This window comes from Channa argus, chromosome 14 (genome assembly GCF_033026475.1).
Source record: "Channa argus isolate prfri chromosome 14, Channa argus male v1.0, whole genome shotgun sequence".
In the NCBI taxonomy this organism is placed as follows: domain Eukaryota; kingdom Metazoa; phylum Chordata; class Actinopteri; order Anabantiformes; family Channidae; genus Channa; species Channa argus.
In genome coordinates, this window is record NC_090210.1 from 4,815,563 (window position 1) to 4,831,868 (window position 16,306).

The 16,306-nt window shown below is 38.8% G+C and overlaps 1 protein-coding gene across 1 annotated transcript; it reads left to right on the forward strand.

The window, feature by feature from the left end:
• The first annotated feature begins 4,094 nt into the window (after positions 1–4,094).
• LOC137098669 (uncharacterized protein KIAA0040 homolog) lies at positions 4,095–11,773 on the forward strand. The gene is made up of 3 exons (XM_067475155.1): positions 4,095–4,253; positions 7,847–8,016; positions 8,413–11,773. The coding sequence occupies exon 3, from the start codon at positions 8,492–8,494 to the stop codon at positions 8,819–8,821; it is 330 nt and encodes a 109-aa protein (XP_067331256.1). The 5' UTR covers positions 4,095–4,253; positions 7,847–8,016; positions 8,413–8,491; the 3' UTR covers positions 8,822–11,773.
• Positions 11,774–16,306: the final 4,533 nt, after the last annotated feature.

Consider the following 16,306-nt stretch of genomic DNA (forward strand, 5'->3'; position numbering starts at 1 on the left):
CTTAATTCAGTGCACACATGCACACATGAGTGCACCGTTTGAATTGAATTGAGCTGAATGGAAATCAGGTTGTAATGGTATGTGAGTAAGACTCCCAGCAACATTTCAGTTGGAGACGTAAAATAAATTAAGATGCCAGTCAGATTAGGTGAAGGGAAAGAAACAGTTTATCTTATCATCTTAACTTCAGTTGTACAAGTTGAATTCCAGTCTCGGTTTACACATGCGTGCCTACAGCTGTCAAATCAATAGTGTGTGAAGATGTGTGAATCACAATGTGTGAAGCACAAGCACAGAACTGTGCACAGGAAATAAAACAAATCACATTTCTGTGGTCAACATGTCTTAGTTTACTTGAGCTCCTGATGCAAATTAATAATCACTTAAGTTGCTGTGGATGACCTATCTGTTAACAAGTGACACTGTTTAACAGCGATTACCTTGGGGAGGGACTGGATACTGAGATAATAATGAGATGAGAAAATGGGATAAAGCGAGGAGACAGATGCAAACAGAAGATTCAGCTACTCTGTTGTTGATACATATCGAGATTGAACAGAGTTTTAAAAGATTAAAACACACACAAAACAGAGAAGTGCATTGTTGCACTTGCTTATCTCATGACCATTTAAGGTCATTACTCAGTTGTTGTGTAATTCTTGTGAGACTGTCAATCAAACAAGACTTAAACTCTTAGTAAGAGTTGAATAGGACCTAATGAAATATGCTTGTCATCTGGGTGAGACTTAGATGAGACTATCAACACCTCTCTCTTGGCAGCACTGTAATATTTTACCTACAACCAGTAGCTAGTTAGCTTAGCCTGGCACAGAACCACATGGCTTGGTAGCCCAGCTCTCTCTAAATGTAATAAAAAACAATCTGCTTACCGGCACTTTTTCATTTTTCATAATTAACATAAGAAATCTAATTTGTTAAATCCATACAAAAACCATGGGATTTCTTGGTTGAAAGTACTAACTTCCTGGAGCTTCTGTTAGTGTTAGTTGCCTTGGTAACTAGACTTGTCCAAGGATTTGTCGGCCGCACTGGGCTTTTGCCCTTTTTGTTTTTGTACAGGTCGAACAAACCAAATCCTCGTTAATTAGTGACCTTCAGAGGTGCTGCGAGGGGGATTCTGCCAACTTTAGACAGCCGTCTCTCCCCCCTGCTCAGCGACTGGCTGCTAGCTCCAGCTTCATATTTTGCTAGTACCACGCTGTCCATTTTCTCATCTGCATCTCAGCAAGACAACAAGTAAGGATTTCCCAAAAATATTGGTCTAACCCTCATCTGTTTATGTTCAGAGATTATCTACTACTTCCTTGGGGAACGGTTTTTGCCCTTTTCTTAGCTCCTTTGAACACATATATAGCCGTGTTAACCCAAAATGCTAACTTGAGTAAGTTTTGATTCCCACGACGTCTGAGTTTGCTGTTTGGAAAAACTGAGGAGCAGAGAGGAACTTACAAAGTCCCCACTGCACTTTGAAAAATACTTTATCTGACTGCGAGCTGACAGCTTCATCCTCCAGCCGATTTATTTATGCAGGAGACTCAACCCAAAGTTCTGTTCTTCGCAAGCCAAAAAAGAAATGTTAAATGCAAAGTTTAGTCCCAGACTACAGCTTGTGTCACACAAAAACTATGCAACTATGTTAACATTATTACATAATGCAAAAATAGCACTCACTGACCTCATAGCTGGAGTGGGCCCAAAGGTGCCCCTGTGGACGTTTACATGCCAGCTAATAGCTCACTGACAGTGGCTTTCCTTGAGAGCTGGAGACAATTCCTTATATAGGCTGCTTATGTCTTTCTCCGTGTTGCCGAGTGCCTGTTTTTAAAGCGCTGGGCCCAAACATTTCACAGGACTGAATCATAGCTAGGTTTGCCTCTGGTGGGACTGACTTTATTAGCAGGCTATTTCTGGACACTTGTCAGATTCCACTACAGCGACCCTGTAGTCACTTTTAATTAACACTCACATTCAAAAGCTCATAGAGTGCACAGTGTTGGGCTCGTACTCGCTTATATCATGCTGTGTGTGTGTGTGTGTGTGTGTGTGTGTGTGTGTGTGTGTCTTGGCAGAATCAGCAAGTTGTAGTGATTTGTAATGCCCTTTTGCACAGTCCAGTAATTCCACCAGGCTTTTCGTAATGCTACTAGTAATGTCACAGTCACTTTTCTTTGCTATCATGACAGTACGATCGGTGATACAGTGTGAGCCCGGTGGTCTTTCCTGCAATTTGTCCGACCACAGACTCTAGCTGTGGATAAAGGAATATATTGTCTGCACCTTCCCTCTTAGGTGAGCTCAACTAAGAATGAGGTTTCTATAAACCATTTGAGAGCTACACCCACTTTAGCACAGGGTCAATGTGGTGTAAATGGGGAGTTTAGTTTCCACTGAGGAAATGAGACACATACAGCACATAAGGAACATAAGGTATCCTTGAAGGAGATGGGAGGGAAGATATAATAGGGTCCTTTTAAAATGGCAAAAAACAATCCTGACAATTTATGGATCCAAAAACTATGGCTCATTTGTACTGAGGCAGCCGGTTTCTTAAAATTACAGCAGACGTGAATAGACACATTGGTCTTAAGATCCAACAGCATTATTCAGATCATACCTTTTGTTGCTGGCGTTAATAATCTAACAGATTTTTTTTAATGAGCCCCACAGGTTTAAAAATGCATCAAAACCATCAGACATCTTATGCAATGAAAAGATGAGGTGTAAATGCAGATACCTCTGCAGTGGCAATCACTGCAGAAGCAGTAAATGAAAAATATAGTGAAATCATTTTCTAATAAACCACCGCAAAGAAGTATTTCCATCAAGGAAAGTGCTTCAACACTGAGGTCATTAATCAACACTTGCTTGAGGTGACTGGACAGTGCAGAGCCTCAACACCAGCTGTGATATAGTTTCGCTGTGTAACACTGCATGGCCTGCCAGTCAAACAGCACTCTGTGAACTGCCGTGTGTGTGTGTGTGTGTGTGTGTGTGTAGGTGCTGGTTGCTATTATTCTAAGATTGCTCAGACACACCTAGAGACATGGCCAGACTCGTCTCATCAATTTTCATGTAACCATGCCCTATAGCTACAAAAAAAACAAAAAAAACCAACAGCATTTTGAGCGAGTCAGCTGGTCAGGAAGTGTGTTCCAAAGCTTTTAAGACAAAATGTTTCCATCTACTGTAGCTGCAGTAAATCATTACAGTGTTAAAAGCAGTGGTGGTCGGATCATACGTGAGCTGAAGGATGCATGCATTTTTTCTTTTAAAATCCATATTGTGATTTTGATTTTGCTATGTTAAAGAAACCTCTTACTAATAATAATGATAATAATAAGCTGAATTTAAAAACTGACAATGTAAAAATAGAAAAATGAAAGTGAAAAAGTCTCCCTTAAACAGTTGCTAGGATGCACACACACTTAACTGTATGTGAGCACATATCTGCTCATTAACTTTCCCACGAGAAGAAGGTAACTATGCTATTTAAGGCCAGTGTAACAGTTTTTTGATGCTACATAAATAGAAATCCACTTTTGCTGGACTGAACTGAAAGGACATTGACCACAAAGCCCGAAACATTCACCGCTCCACATGACCTCTGACTTTCCTATCACATTTGCATCTGATTTTTCTCCTGGTGGTACACGCTTTCATTTCCTCTTTTTGTTTTTGTTTTTGACTTTGAGAGGTGGGGTTCCTTTAAACTGTAATTTTGTACTATTATGCAAATGCCGCAATGTTCCCGTGCAACTTAGGGTGGTGCTGCAAAGTTTTCAGGTCAGATCATGCTGGGAGGATTTTCTTTTATTGCACATTTCATAAAGGCTTTTTATGATTATATTTAATATTCAGTTTCCCAAGTTGTTCCCCTGTCTGACATAATTCGTGGCTTGTGTGAGTAAAGTAAAACCACAAGAATGCAGCGCACCATGCAGGAACCATAAACAGAGGGCCCATTCTAACACAAAGTGGGCAGGGTGCAGTGACGTCGTGACCAACATGCACAGAGAGAAGGATGAGGAGGAGGAGGAGGAGGAAGGGGAGGAGGAGAAACATAACAGAGAGGGAAACAAGAACAGAAAGTGAAGACTTGTCAAGATATCGGGTGAGGGGGACCAGAACAGAGCAGAAGCCGGATGGCAAAACAGAAACAACAGACGTTTGAGCAGCTGACTGGATTAGACAGGAGGGGAGACCTGACCTGCCACTTCACTAGTGCCTGCGGGGTAAGGTGCTGCTTTCAGGCAGATATTGAGTGCCAACAACTGAAATTAGTTTCAAAATGTTTTGAGTGGTTTGTTTAAGCTGTTGGTGCCTTTTGTTGTGTGACTTCAGGTAAAACTGCCGCTACTGGAAGACTCTTAACAACAATACTGTTTTGTCAGTGGTTACATTTAAAAGGAAGTTAGAAAAGCAAGTTACATTCATTAGCTGATATGTTCTTCCTGCCTGTGAGACAAATTCTTCTATTTAACTATTTTTATTTAATTCCTCAAATAAACAATTTGCTATATCGTCTACTTTTGTGGCACCAACCATATTGAATTATGTTCTATTGCTGCCTTCAGTGGACCCTCCAAAACCATATTTAACTCACACATTTACTACTGATGTTTGTTAGTTTGATCTGAGACACCTCCCTCCTCCTGCTGTTACTGTAAGAACGTCCTCCACTTTGCTCATTTCCCTGAGTTGGGTTAGACGTGTCGACCGAGTTGACACGTCTAACCCGTAATGAGCCTTTGCACTTGCTCACTGTGGAGGAGTAAACTCCTCCAGATTATTACCAGGCCTGCAGCCAAGCAAGTTCAACAGCTGCACTTAGTGATTCAAAAGAGCTCGCGTTTTCTGCAAAACACAAGCTGCTGCTTTTTGTTTATCACTGGTGGTTGACTCAAGTCAAAATGATGTCCAAGAGCTGTCTAATAATTTTGACTGGTGACGGATCAGCTTTGAATGTTTGCTTGAGGCAAGTCATTAAAGAGTCCTGCCTTGCCTTCTGCCACAACTTTGTCTTTTAGGTCACACATGCTCCTTAAAAAGCAGCGGGGGCAAACTGAGTGCAACCATAACATGTTGCTCAGCCCCTTCCTGGCTTTGTGTGCCCCAGAAATGGCCTTTTCCTGTATATGGATGTTTCCAGGAGAGCACAATGTCGCAAGAAAATAGAAGTAATCTCAGAATTGCTTTCAATTAGATAATATAAGGAAACATTCATGGAAATTGTTTTAATTGAAGAGACAGTCATTTGTAAATGCATGGCTGTATTCTCTTTATTAATGACCTCTTCTGGTTTGTGCCTTTGCTAAATCATAAACCAACCTCAGTTCATGCGTGCGTCATCGTCAGTTACTTTCCTAGTCCTGCAAATGACCCCCACCACCCTCCCTCCAAGCAAGACACTCATAGCTCAATTATTCTGGTTATCATTGTGGTTATCATTGTGTATACCTAAAAAAAAAATAATAATAAAACAATAAATAACTAATTTGATTGACTTTGATTGTGAACACATACAGTATGCAGGACAAAATTAGATCGTGACAGTGAAGATCTAACATCTTGTTTTTACGTTTGCTTTATCTCTTTGTGTGATCACCACTGATGGTTTATGTTTAGACATACTGTGCTACTGTGGTCTCATTGTTTGTGGTCAGAAACTGTCATGGTGAAAACAGTGACTTTAATTACTTTACCACTGATGGATTGTGAGTCATCTCTTCTATAGAGCTCGACCACTCCTCCTTTCTGCTGCTTGCCTTTGTCTCTCTCCTACACATGACTTATTGTTTAGTGACTCTGGGCTGTCTTGACAGAGTTTTCATAATGTGACAGAGATCAGAGTGTACACAAAGGGACGGCATCTCGGCCAAGATAATCACAACATGCTCTGTAGTGTACATACAAGTAGGCACAGAAAATAATCAACAATCCTGTGGTGGCAACACAGCAGCTCGCAGCAATAGGCACAATATAGTCTGTGTCCATCAGTCCACCATTATGCAGCTATAAGGTGCATCACATTTTTGGAGGTGCATATATGTATATATATACACACACACACACACACATATATATATATATATATATATATATATATATATATATATATACACACACACACACAAACACACACACACACATATATATATAAAATGGTGTAGGTGGAGGAAAACACATTTTATGAATGTTATTTATAATCAGAGACCCCTGCACATAGAGTTTGCACATAGAACAGTGGTTTTAACACCTGTTTAGCCACTGGCCCTCTTAGAATTAATCAACTAAATCCCAAATGGAAATCTACATTTTGATTCTAATCAGGCTTTGAACCTGTTGTTTATTCACCCTAGACAACTGAACCACACTTAAAGAAATCAGTCCAGGCTAAAACAAATAATGCAGACCATGATGCTAACCATGTTCTTGCAATGCAGTGCACAAAATAAATGGAGGTGCTTATCACAGCTGTGTTAAAAGGTGGCACAACAACTCGAAAAACCTCACAGAAAACGAACAAAGCAGAGATATTACTATTGGATTTTTTTGGAAAGACTTTTGTGCTGTCGTCAGTTAAGTTAGTAATTGCAATGGATTTGTGACACACATGTCTTTGTTTTCCTCAAGGCTTTTTATCCACATGAAGAGGTAAAATGATCACTTTAATTCAGAAAGGTAAAATAAAAAGCACTTTTACGGTCTCAAACAACACTGATGTACTGTGTGATGCCAGGATAAATACCTTGTATAAAATAAATCCAATAGCAAACATGTCGTTTTATTTAATGCAACCAAGAATGCACCACTTCAAATCTGGAGAGATGCGAATTTTGGATCACTCGTGTTTTCACAGTGAGGCAGCCCTTTTTAAATTGGGTTTTTTCAGGTATCTCTAGTTGCATAGTTTTAAGAGCTCAGCTTCCTGTTGAGCAGATGAACGGGGAAGTTTGCGGGTAAACCAATTTCACACATGAGACGCAACACATGGCGACACCCACGGCAAATAGATTTGCTCTCCACTTGCAGGTGCATCTTCCTCTCTCTGTGCCTAAGAAGCAACCAAATGCGAGATGACAATCTTTTCTCCCTCCTGCAAATTGCATACAAAGAAGCTACGTAGCCACGAACTATAAGGAACATAAAATGGTGAAAAAAACATGTTTTTTAATACCAGTGGATAGATTATTTCTCAGTCTAAATCACTTTCCACGCTGCGGGAAAAAAGGAACGAGATAGACCACTCTTTAACTAACATCGCAGACTTCCCCACTTAATTAGTTAAGAGGAATTTTCATCCAGGACCAGACGAAAATGTTATAATCAGACATTTATGAAAAATTAGTTCTGATTCCATCTATCCATTCCAAAGGGAACCATTAGCCTGGTATATTTAGGTGAATCTCCTGCAGCAGGTGTCTCTCTGGCCTTCCTCGTTCCCTTCTTTCTTTTTTTCTGACACTCTGTCACACTCTCCATCTCAGCGGGACTCTTAGAAAGATTGGTTACCTCTATATCGCAGTCCCTCAGACACAATCTCCTTCCATTTCTTTCTCTCTTTCTCTCTTTCCCCCTGTCTTCCTCAGCGGGACTCTTAGAGAGATCTGCCCTGAATCCTGAATGACTCCTCTGCAGTATTAATGAGGGGAAAGCTGGGGAAAAAAAGTCTGACGTGACATTGACAAGAGGAGGAGAGCACGAGTAGAGACGTTAAAGACGAAGACAGAAAGATGTATTGGAAGCAGAGAAAGAGAAGATGGAGGAAGACAAGCTGTCTGCTGGAAAGCTAATTTTTGTTCACTTTCTCTTTCTTTCTCCACAGTCACACCAAAATCGAACCATCTCTCTACAGCTGGATTGAACTAAACACAAATCCAAAGAGCAAGAGGACTCCAGTGGACAAAAAGCAAAAAATCTCAAGCAGCACAAACAAACTTGGCTCAAGTGCAGGTTTTGGTTTTGTTCCTCGAAAACAGAATCATCACAAGACAGGTATTTCAAAGAAAACCTTCATGTAAACACATTAGTGAGTCTTTACGGTTTGTTTAAAAAAATGCTGTCAGACTTCCTGAAAGGGACACTTGAAGGAAGAAGGCATCCACAAACCCCGGTTCCACGGTTTCCATTTAATATAAACAACACAAGCACATACACAAACCCCCCTCAGATAGTATTGTGAGTCTAAGCAACTATCTCAGCTCAGATTTTCCTAAATAGAAAACTAAGCACCTAAAAAAAAGAAATGTCTGACCGGGCAGCTCCTCTATGGGTGGATGTTTTCCTGAACATTGACAGTAAAACTTCTAAATTTAAAGCAGGTTATTTTTAACTTGAATTATTGCCATAACAGCCTAATAAGCTTTTTTTTCTGTCTCATGAACTTCACAGATCTCTAAAGGATTAAAAAAACTTTACAACTGCCACAGAGACTCAATTAAAAGGTGTCACAGCTCTGTATCCCAAAGCCATGGATGTTAAAACTGAGAGCATCCAGGATTTTTTCAACCAACTCTGGAGCTTTGTTGTCGACAAACACAACCAGGGTGTTTACAACACAGTCTGCCTGGTGCTGCTCCTAACTCTTCCACTGGTGATCCTTCTCACTACTTTGGTGGTGTGCTGCCACTGCTGCTGCTGTCGCCATGCCAACAGCTGCTGTTGCTGCTGCACGGACACCATGGCAACCGCAAGGTCAGAAACAAAGAAGAAAAAGAATTCGTCCGAAACAGAAGACTTATGGATCTCGGTCAAGCCGGGGCCAATGACACCTGACAGGGTCGCCTTGGCCATGGTGTAGGAGTACATTTTCACTGTGTGTTTGCTGATCCTGGACCTGTTGGTGCTATGCAGCTGATAGATGGACAATTGCAAAACTATCTTGGACAGGAAGTAGACTTACGACATTGTTCACAGAGATGGGAAACAGTTCCCATTGAGAAATACATCAACAATCTACAGATTCTTTTCATTTTGTGGTGTCGTATGTAAAGATTTAATGCCATTGTTTACAGATTTTTGTATGAGCATTTTATGGTGTGGTACATAAATGACAAAATGTGCAGACAGGAGCATATATATGCCTGTGTGTGTGTGTGTGTGTGTGTGTTTATATGTGTGTGTGTGTGTGTGTGTGTGTGTGTGTGAGTATGTGAGTATGTGAGAAAGAGAGAAAGTATGTTATTGAGAGCACTTTGTTCTTAGAGCTCCAGTGTGAAATTCATTGAGTATGTATTTGGGACTTAGAGCCAGTTTAAGGCCTGGTGTACAGAGGATTGTAATACTGCTGACTTTTCACATTCCGGTTGCAGCCTAGACTCTTGATCGACTCACTGCTTGACAAAATGCACTAATGTCCAAAATTCTTAACTCACTGTTCTTGCTTTATTTGTTTCATATGACACAGTTTAGTCCCCACTGGCTGCAATTTGTTAAGTAATTTGGTCAAACGAACTTTAAAGGCACATTTCATGATTACAATACAAGAAACCCCAAAAAGCAAAAGTAAAAGTGTATTATTCTTCCCAAATTGATTGGCACATATTACAATTCACAAATTAAAACAAATAACTATATAAAAGTCATTGATGTGTCTGGGGAAAGAAAACAAGTGCGATTTAGAGTAGGATATCTTGACATTAGATTTCACTTGAAATTTTAATTATCAAGCTGGTATTAATTTTGTCCGAATCACTTTCTATGCATTTTCTATGTGGTCTTTTAATCCTCTGTAAAATCTTCTTTCTTACTCCAGGTAGATTGTTTTGTTTTCCAAGTATTTAATATATATACTGTATATTATATGACATATACAGTTTCCTTCAATTTCATATTTAAATTTTTTATGTAATACCTTAGTTGTTTTACACTGTTTTACAGTGCACACAGATGTTCATTTTTTATTAAATTCTGCCCAGAACATAAAATACCTGAGAGCAAATTCTGCACTTATTTGGTATAAAATATTCGGAAAATATTCAAGAAGAAGAGAAACCCTAACATAATCTAATGATTTGGGCTTTGAGTGGATTGTGCCTGAAGGCTCATTTTATTTTTTAAGTGTATGACATCTCAAAGCCCAATTAAGCAGAAGTGTCTCAGCAGTATCATCATCTTTATGCATTAGCTTACACTGGCACTAAGTTGATCTTCTTGCTCAAGTGCTGCTGGGAAAACAGGCTCCACTCATTTCATTACTGCTCAGACAGATATATTCCCATGTGGAAACCGGGGTTTGTCTCTGCTGCTTCATGAGAGAAACTGTACATGTTTGGCTTCTTTTGAAAGCCTGCCCTGCAAAATAAAAAAATAAAATAAAAAAGCCCCAGTAGCAATGCATGATGACTAATCAGTGCTACCGCCAAGACGGAAGGGTTTGCCAAGAAATCACATCATCACCATGTTCCTTGGGTTGTTGAACATGCTTGTTGTGGTTTTAAGTTTTAAAAGAGAAAAAAAGCTTAAATAATGATAAACACAATAGTGATAGCAATGAAAAGCAATAGTTTGACATTTTGGGATTTAATGATTTACTCGCATACTGGTATAAAGATAAAGCCAGACGTTTGTTAGTTTAGCTTAGGACTGAAAGACTGGAAATTAAAAAAAAAACTGCAGGCCTGCATGTGTTTAAAACTGGCAAAACACTTAATAATTAACATTTGCTTGTTTATGATATAGAAAAGAAAGAATAGAAAATTGTTGTTGTTTTTTTACAAGGGGCTGTATGTTTTAGTATTTTTTGCAAGGACTACATGTCATGTTTTGTTGACACACAACAACACATAAAACACTGTGTTATTGTTTGTACTAGTTTAATTAAATCTAATTAAATCTAAATTAAACTGAATTTAATTACATTCTTTTGAACATTTGTTGTCCAGGTTTGACAATCAATATGTAAGCTGTGTAGTTTCGGTGTTGGTACGGAGCCAGACTGGCTGCTTATTATTTGGCTTTGAGGTAACAAGCATGAGAGTGATAGTAATCTTCTCATCTAACTCCGCAAAAGAGCAAAATGGGTATTTCCCTAAACGTCAAACTATTCTTTTAAAATGCAAACAAATTTTCACAAGTTCAACAGGATATTTATTAGATGAAACTGATCTGAGATACTGAGGCGCGGTGTCGCACCAGTTGGGCTCACGCTGAAAGATCTAAAACCGAACTGATCATTGATTTTGGGCGCTGTGTGATGGTTGAAAAATGTTGATGTGGAGCAGAATGTCTATTACTTCACTGTCATTGTTTCATCAGTATAATTATAAGAACAAATGCAGGCAGGCAGGAAAATTATAGTTCTCTGTTTCTATTAAGCAGCTTTAATTATTCAGACATGAATGCTAATAATTTTATAATTCATTCCATCTCAGTTGCCTCCCGGCTGCATTCAGTTCCCAGCTGACCATGAGTTACTGGTCCTCATTATCAGTTTTCGAATCCATCATTACACAGTACTGTGGGTGTTTTTACAAGCCAGTGCTATAAACATATGATAAAGTGATGGCTGCATTAATGAGATCGCTTTGTTTTCTGTTAAGACGTTCACTTCATTTCTTTTCAACACCTGTTACGGAGTGTTTGTGATGCTGAGCCTCACTGCATTTGTCTTTCCTCAATGATCACATTTCGTTTTTCCACTATGTAAATCAGCAGCGGGAGTCAAAAGGTGGAGAATATAAAATATATATGTTTTGCTTTTTCCCTTTTGTCAGGTTGCTGTGATCACAGAGAGTGTGGGGGGGGGGGGGGGGGGGGGGGGGGAGGATTTGTCATCTAATTTGAACAGTAAAGCTGCCGTTAGTTTTCTATACGATTGAAGGCCTTTTTTTTTTATCCCGTTATGTATGACATTGTATATTTAGGACATGTTTTTTCTGTTCCACAGTTGAAAAAAATGCTGAGTTGTTCTTTCTTTTTAATTATGTGGCTGGCTGGGTTTTGTAGGTAGCTCTGCATGCATAATTTATCCTGACATATAGAGATACAGTGATAAAGGCGAGCACAATGTGGAAGATGACAGGTAGAGAAATAAAATATTTTTCCATCTTTGTGGAGTGTCATCTTTGTATTTATATTATAAATTGAAGTCAACAGCGCCTTTGAGATTTGACACAAAGTCATTATGTTTATGTGTGAACATGTCATGCAGTATATTACACAGGCCTCTTCATTCACTGTGTCTGCTACCATTCGAACCGTATGCATCGCAGTGGGACAAACGCTCCTGATCATTTTTACAGACACCGATTCCACAGGAACTGTAAATCGGGCCAAGCAACCACAGCAAAATGCTATTTTTTTTTTGGTGCAGTCACATACAGCATGACATGTGCTGTGCATGGCTCTGAACATCAACGTTAACACTATTACTGCGGTGAATTAGCAAAATAAGTCAGCAAACAAATCTGAAGGCGTGGATGGCAACGCAATTAATAAGAACTTATGCCTCTAGTGATCTTTAGAACCACTTTCATCATTGTTTTGATGGCCATAGAGGAGCAATCTTTGATGCAAGTAATCCGTTTGTCTTGAGGAGGAATTTATCTTTAAACAATTTGCTCCGTCTCATGGATCCTGATTCATAACCTGCATGTTCAGTGTTGTCAGAGTATTAGCATAACTTAAATCTCAGCATGTAAACAGCATAGTTGTTTATTTCTTCCCTTAAAGCCTGAGGATGAATCTTTGAGAATGATCCTTCAAAATTTGTCATCTTTTCACTGTGATGAAATAAAAACCCAGCATCTGATCATTTGATCAGGAGGTGTATCCAACATCCAATTCCCTGACAAATCAGCTTTTTATCACTGATGTGCTCAGCAAAGGTGTCATAAATTGTAAACAAGGATCAACACGGACGGGATTTTTAATGCTTTAGATCATGGGTGTTTAATTATTTGTGAGTACTGAATCCATGAATGGGTCAATGAAAGGGCCATCTGGGCAGTGGACCCCGGGGTCCCGAGAGATCATACGAACATGTGCTAGAGGCCAGGATTTAAACTCTGTCAAGCTGTTCAGCTGTTGACACTTTGTCGGCTGTTGAAATTCTGAAATTCAATGACTTGCAGTTGCTATTAAAGCACCTGGGATGCAATACCAGTACAGATCGTTTGGGGTGAAGTTACGCCATGTTTAAATTTTACTCCTAAATTTCTCATCTGTGAGGTTTGTACAAGTTTTTCAATTCAGGAAAAAATCAGAGTGAAAGTACCACCTGTTGGTGAGCAATAGAGGTGTGCGTTTTGGAGACTATTGAGCATAATCACCTCTTCTAATACCTCTATGTAAGACCTGCTGGATCTGGGTTTCATTCATAAAAATTAAAACGTGTAAAATTAAAAAGAAAGATCAAACTGTACTGTACCACTGTCCTCTGAGGGAAGTAACAATCTGGCTCAAATCAAGTTAGATGGTTCAAAAGATTATTATAAGCAAAGGGTTTCATTATGAGGGAATTTTCCAACTTTCTGCTGAACTACTGAAATGTAGAAGCTGCTGTGATGAGATGAGTCAATTCAAAATTAAAACCTAAAATACCTCACAGTAGCAAGCCATTGTGAAGTCAATATTGTGAACAAAGTATAGCCTACATTTTGCATTATATTCATAATATTCTGCATATTATTTAATTAAACCCACTCAGGTTAAGTCAGTGCAGTTCATCTTGTTGAAGACAAGAGGTCTGGGTCACTCACAAATGTCGTTTAGAAGAAAAAAGTGGTGAATTCTTACATGTTCGTATTCCTTAAGGAAAAAATTGTGTTTAAATGTGTTAAAGTATATGTTTTTTTAAATATGTAATGTGCCCCATAATACTGGACATTGTACAATGATCTTTTAGTCAGATGTACTTACATTGTCATCTGCTGTGTGACTGTACATATTTTAATGACAGAAATCAGTCTCACTTCTCACTTCTCTTCTCCTTGGTCAGTACTTCCCGCTTTCCATGAGCTGTTCTCGTGCCCCACCCCTTAATACAAACACCCCTGTGTTACCACATTACCAAGTTCTGTCATGGAAAAAACATATCACACTGAACCAAACTTAGCTCTGGTTAAGTGTCAACCTGAGTGGCACAGGCAGACAAACATTTATGTCAGCAATACTGCACTGTATATATATATATATATATATATATATATATATATATATATATATAGAGAGAGAGAGAGAGAGAGAGAGAGAGAGAGAGAGAGAGAGAGAGAGAGAGATGCATATAATAGGGTTTGGGCGGTAAAGAGAAAAAGGGCAAACTGCTGTCTCTCCTCTCTCTCTTTATCCTTGCACTAAACAAAGCACTTGCCTTGCAGAGCAATGGCAGGAAGCAATCTCCTTAAAGTAATTTCCAATCACTGTGGCTGAAAAGGCCTTTTGCATCAATGAGCCTTTGTGAGACGTTTCACATCAAAGTTAAAATGAAATTCTTCACTGGAAATATTTGAAGTTAAATTTCAGGCACCGAGCCTCTCACTCTTTGATTTGATTCCGATGAATAAACACTTGTCTATATATTGTTTTACTTCTTCACTTGACATATGAAGAGGGAATAGCATTTTTGAAGTGGTGCATTGATGTGTGAATATATCTTATAGCTGTACATCCTTGGATTTAAGAGATGTAATATGGTCTTTATACTCTTTCCATACACTTTTGGCAGCTGTGGGAAAACAGCTCCTGCCCAGACAGCCACTGAGCTGGGGCTGTCTACAGATTATAAGATACAGAATTGGGAAACTGTTAATAGAGCAGACGGCAAACAGTCATCAGTTCCTGCAAGTAGTTGCTCAACTCAGTATGACGAAACTGTTGTACTTTAGGAACATTGCAGTTTTAAATATAGAAAATCAACTGTGGAGAGTTTCAGCACTTGTATTCATCACTGTTACAATTCAAGGTTTAAAGTTATTTCAAAACCTGCACGAGCAATTTTATTTAAAGGTGTCATTTGAGTTTCATAATAGATTCGCTTTGCAAACTGCAAAACCTGCATGAAAACCCAGTGAAAACACTAATAATTTGACCCTGGATTTGATCATTTTGTGAAAAAAAGGCCTCAAGATGTGTATCACTTGCTTAAAGCTGTTGATATTCAGTTTCTGAATATATTGTACTACTGCTGCAGGTATCTAAGAAAGGCAGTGTCTATCTGCCCACTACTGTGTAACCAACATGAAATATTTAGAAAGGTAGTGTAGAGATTGCTGCTGGAAGGAATTTCACTTACAGTAAAACTGACTTTTTGGTTTCCTGCTAAATTTCTTTTCTATACCAAGTTAAAAGCGGGAGAGACACGATACATCCAGCTTCATTCCTTATTTAAAATGACTCAGGAAATCCCTTCACATTTAGTTCCATCTTCCAGTCCCTTTGTTTTGTGGTCATGTACTGTATCTGCAAAAGTCTGCATCCACATGACCTCAGCTGCAGGCCTACGTTTGTGTTTCTTTTCAATTTGCAAATGTTACTGTACAAACACCTTAAATGGTGGACATTATCTCAAAACATCAGCATTAGAATCATCATGGTAAGACATAAACCATTTACAATGATCTTTTATTTCTTAAACCATCCATGTACAAACATTAAGATTTCCACTCATTTTTACTCCCCCTAGATGTAAAAAGATCCTTTCTTCAAACAAATTCAATGCAATTGAACAACATTTACTGGCTCCAGCAGTGCAGCAGCTGCTGGCATGGATTTAAACTATTAGTATTATTGTACTGGATGTATTGAAGCACCGCAGTATGTGTCCCCCGTCCTAACTTACTCCAGTTAAACTTTCCACATCTACAAGATCTTTATTAAAAGCCGTGGTGGAGAAAAGACTTGCTCATTAATTATTTTGTTCAACAGCTATCCCTTGAGGCTCCTTGATAGAGAGACAATGTCTTCATGAAACCAAACCATTATTTACTGTATTTTTTATGTAGATGTGTGGCATGAATATAAACAGCCATAATGTCAGTTTGATGATACAATTACTAAAGAAAATATAAATATACAGATTTTAAACTCCTTAGTGAGGATTTTCATTCCTAACCTTAGGGATTGACAACGAAAAAAAAAAATGTTATGTGGAATGAAAGCTTAAAAAGAAATTTATGAAGGGCAGAGACTTCAGATTAGCAAGAAGGTTGATTGATGTGCTCTGTCCTCGACACATAAACCAACAGAGATTTGTATGAAAAAAATGCAGTAAAGTAAAAAAGTCAAAGTCAAAGCAGTATTAATAAATTGTGATTTCCACATAAAAACAGGGCTTTGGTCACTGAGG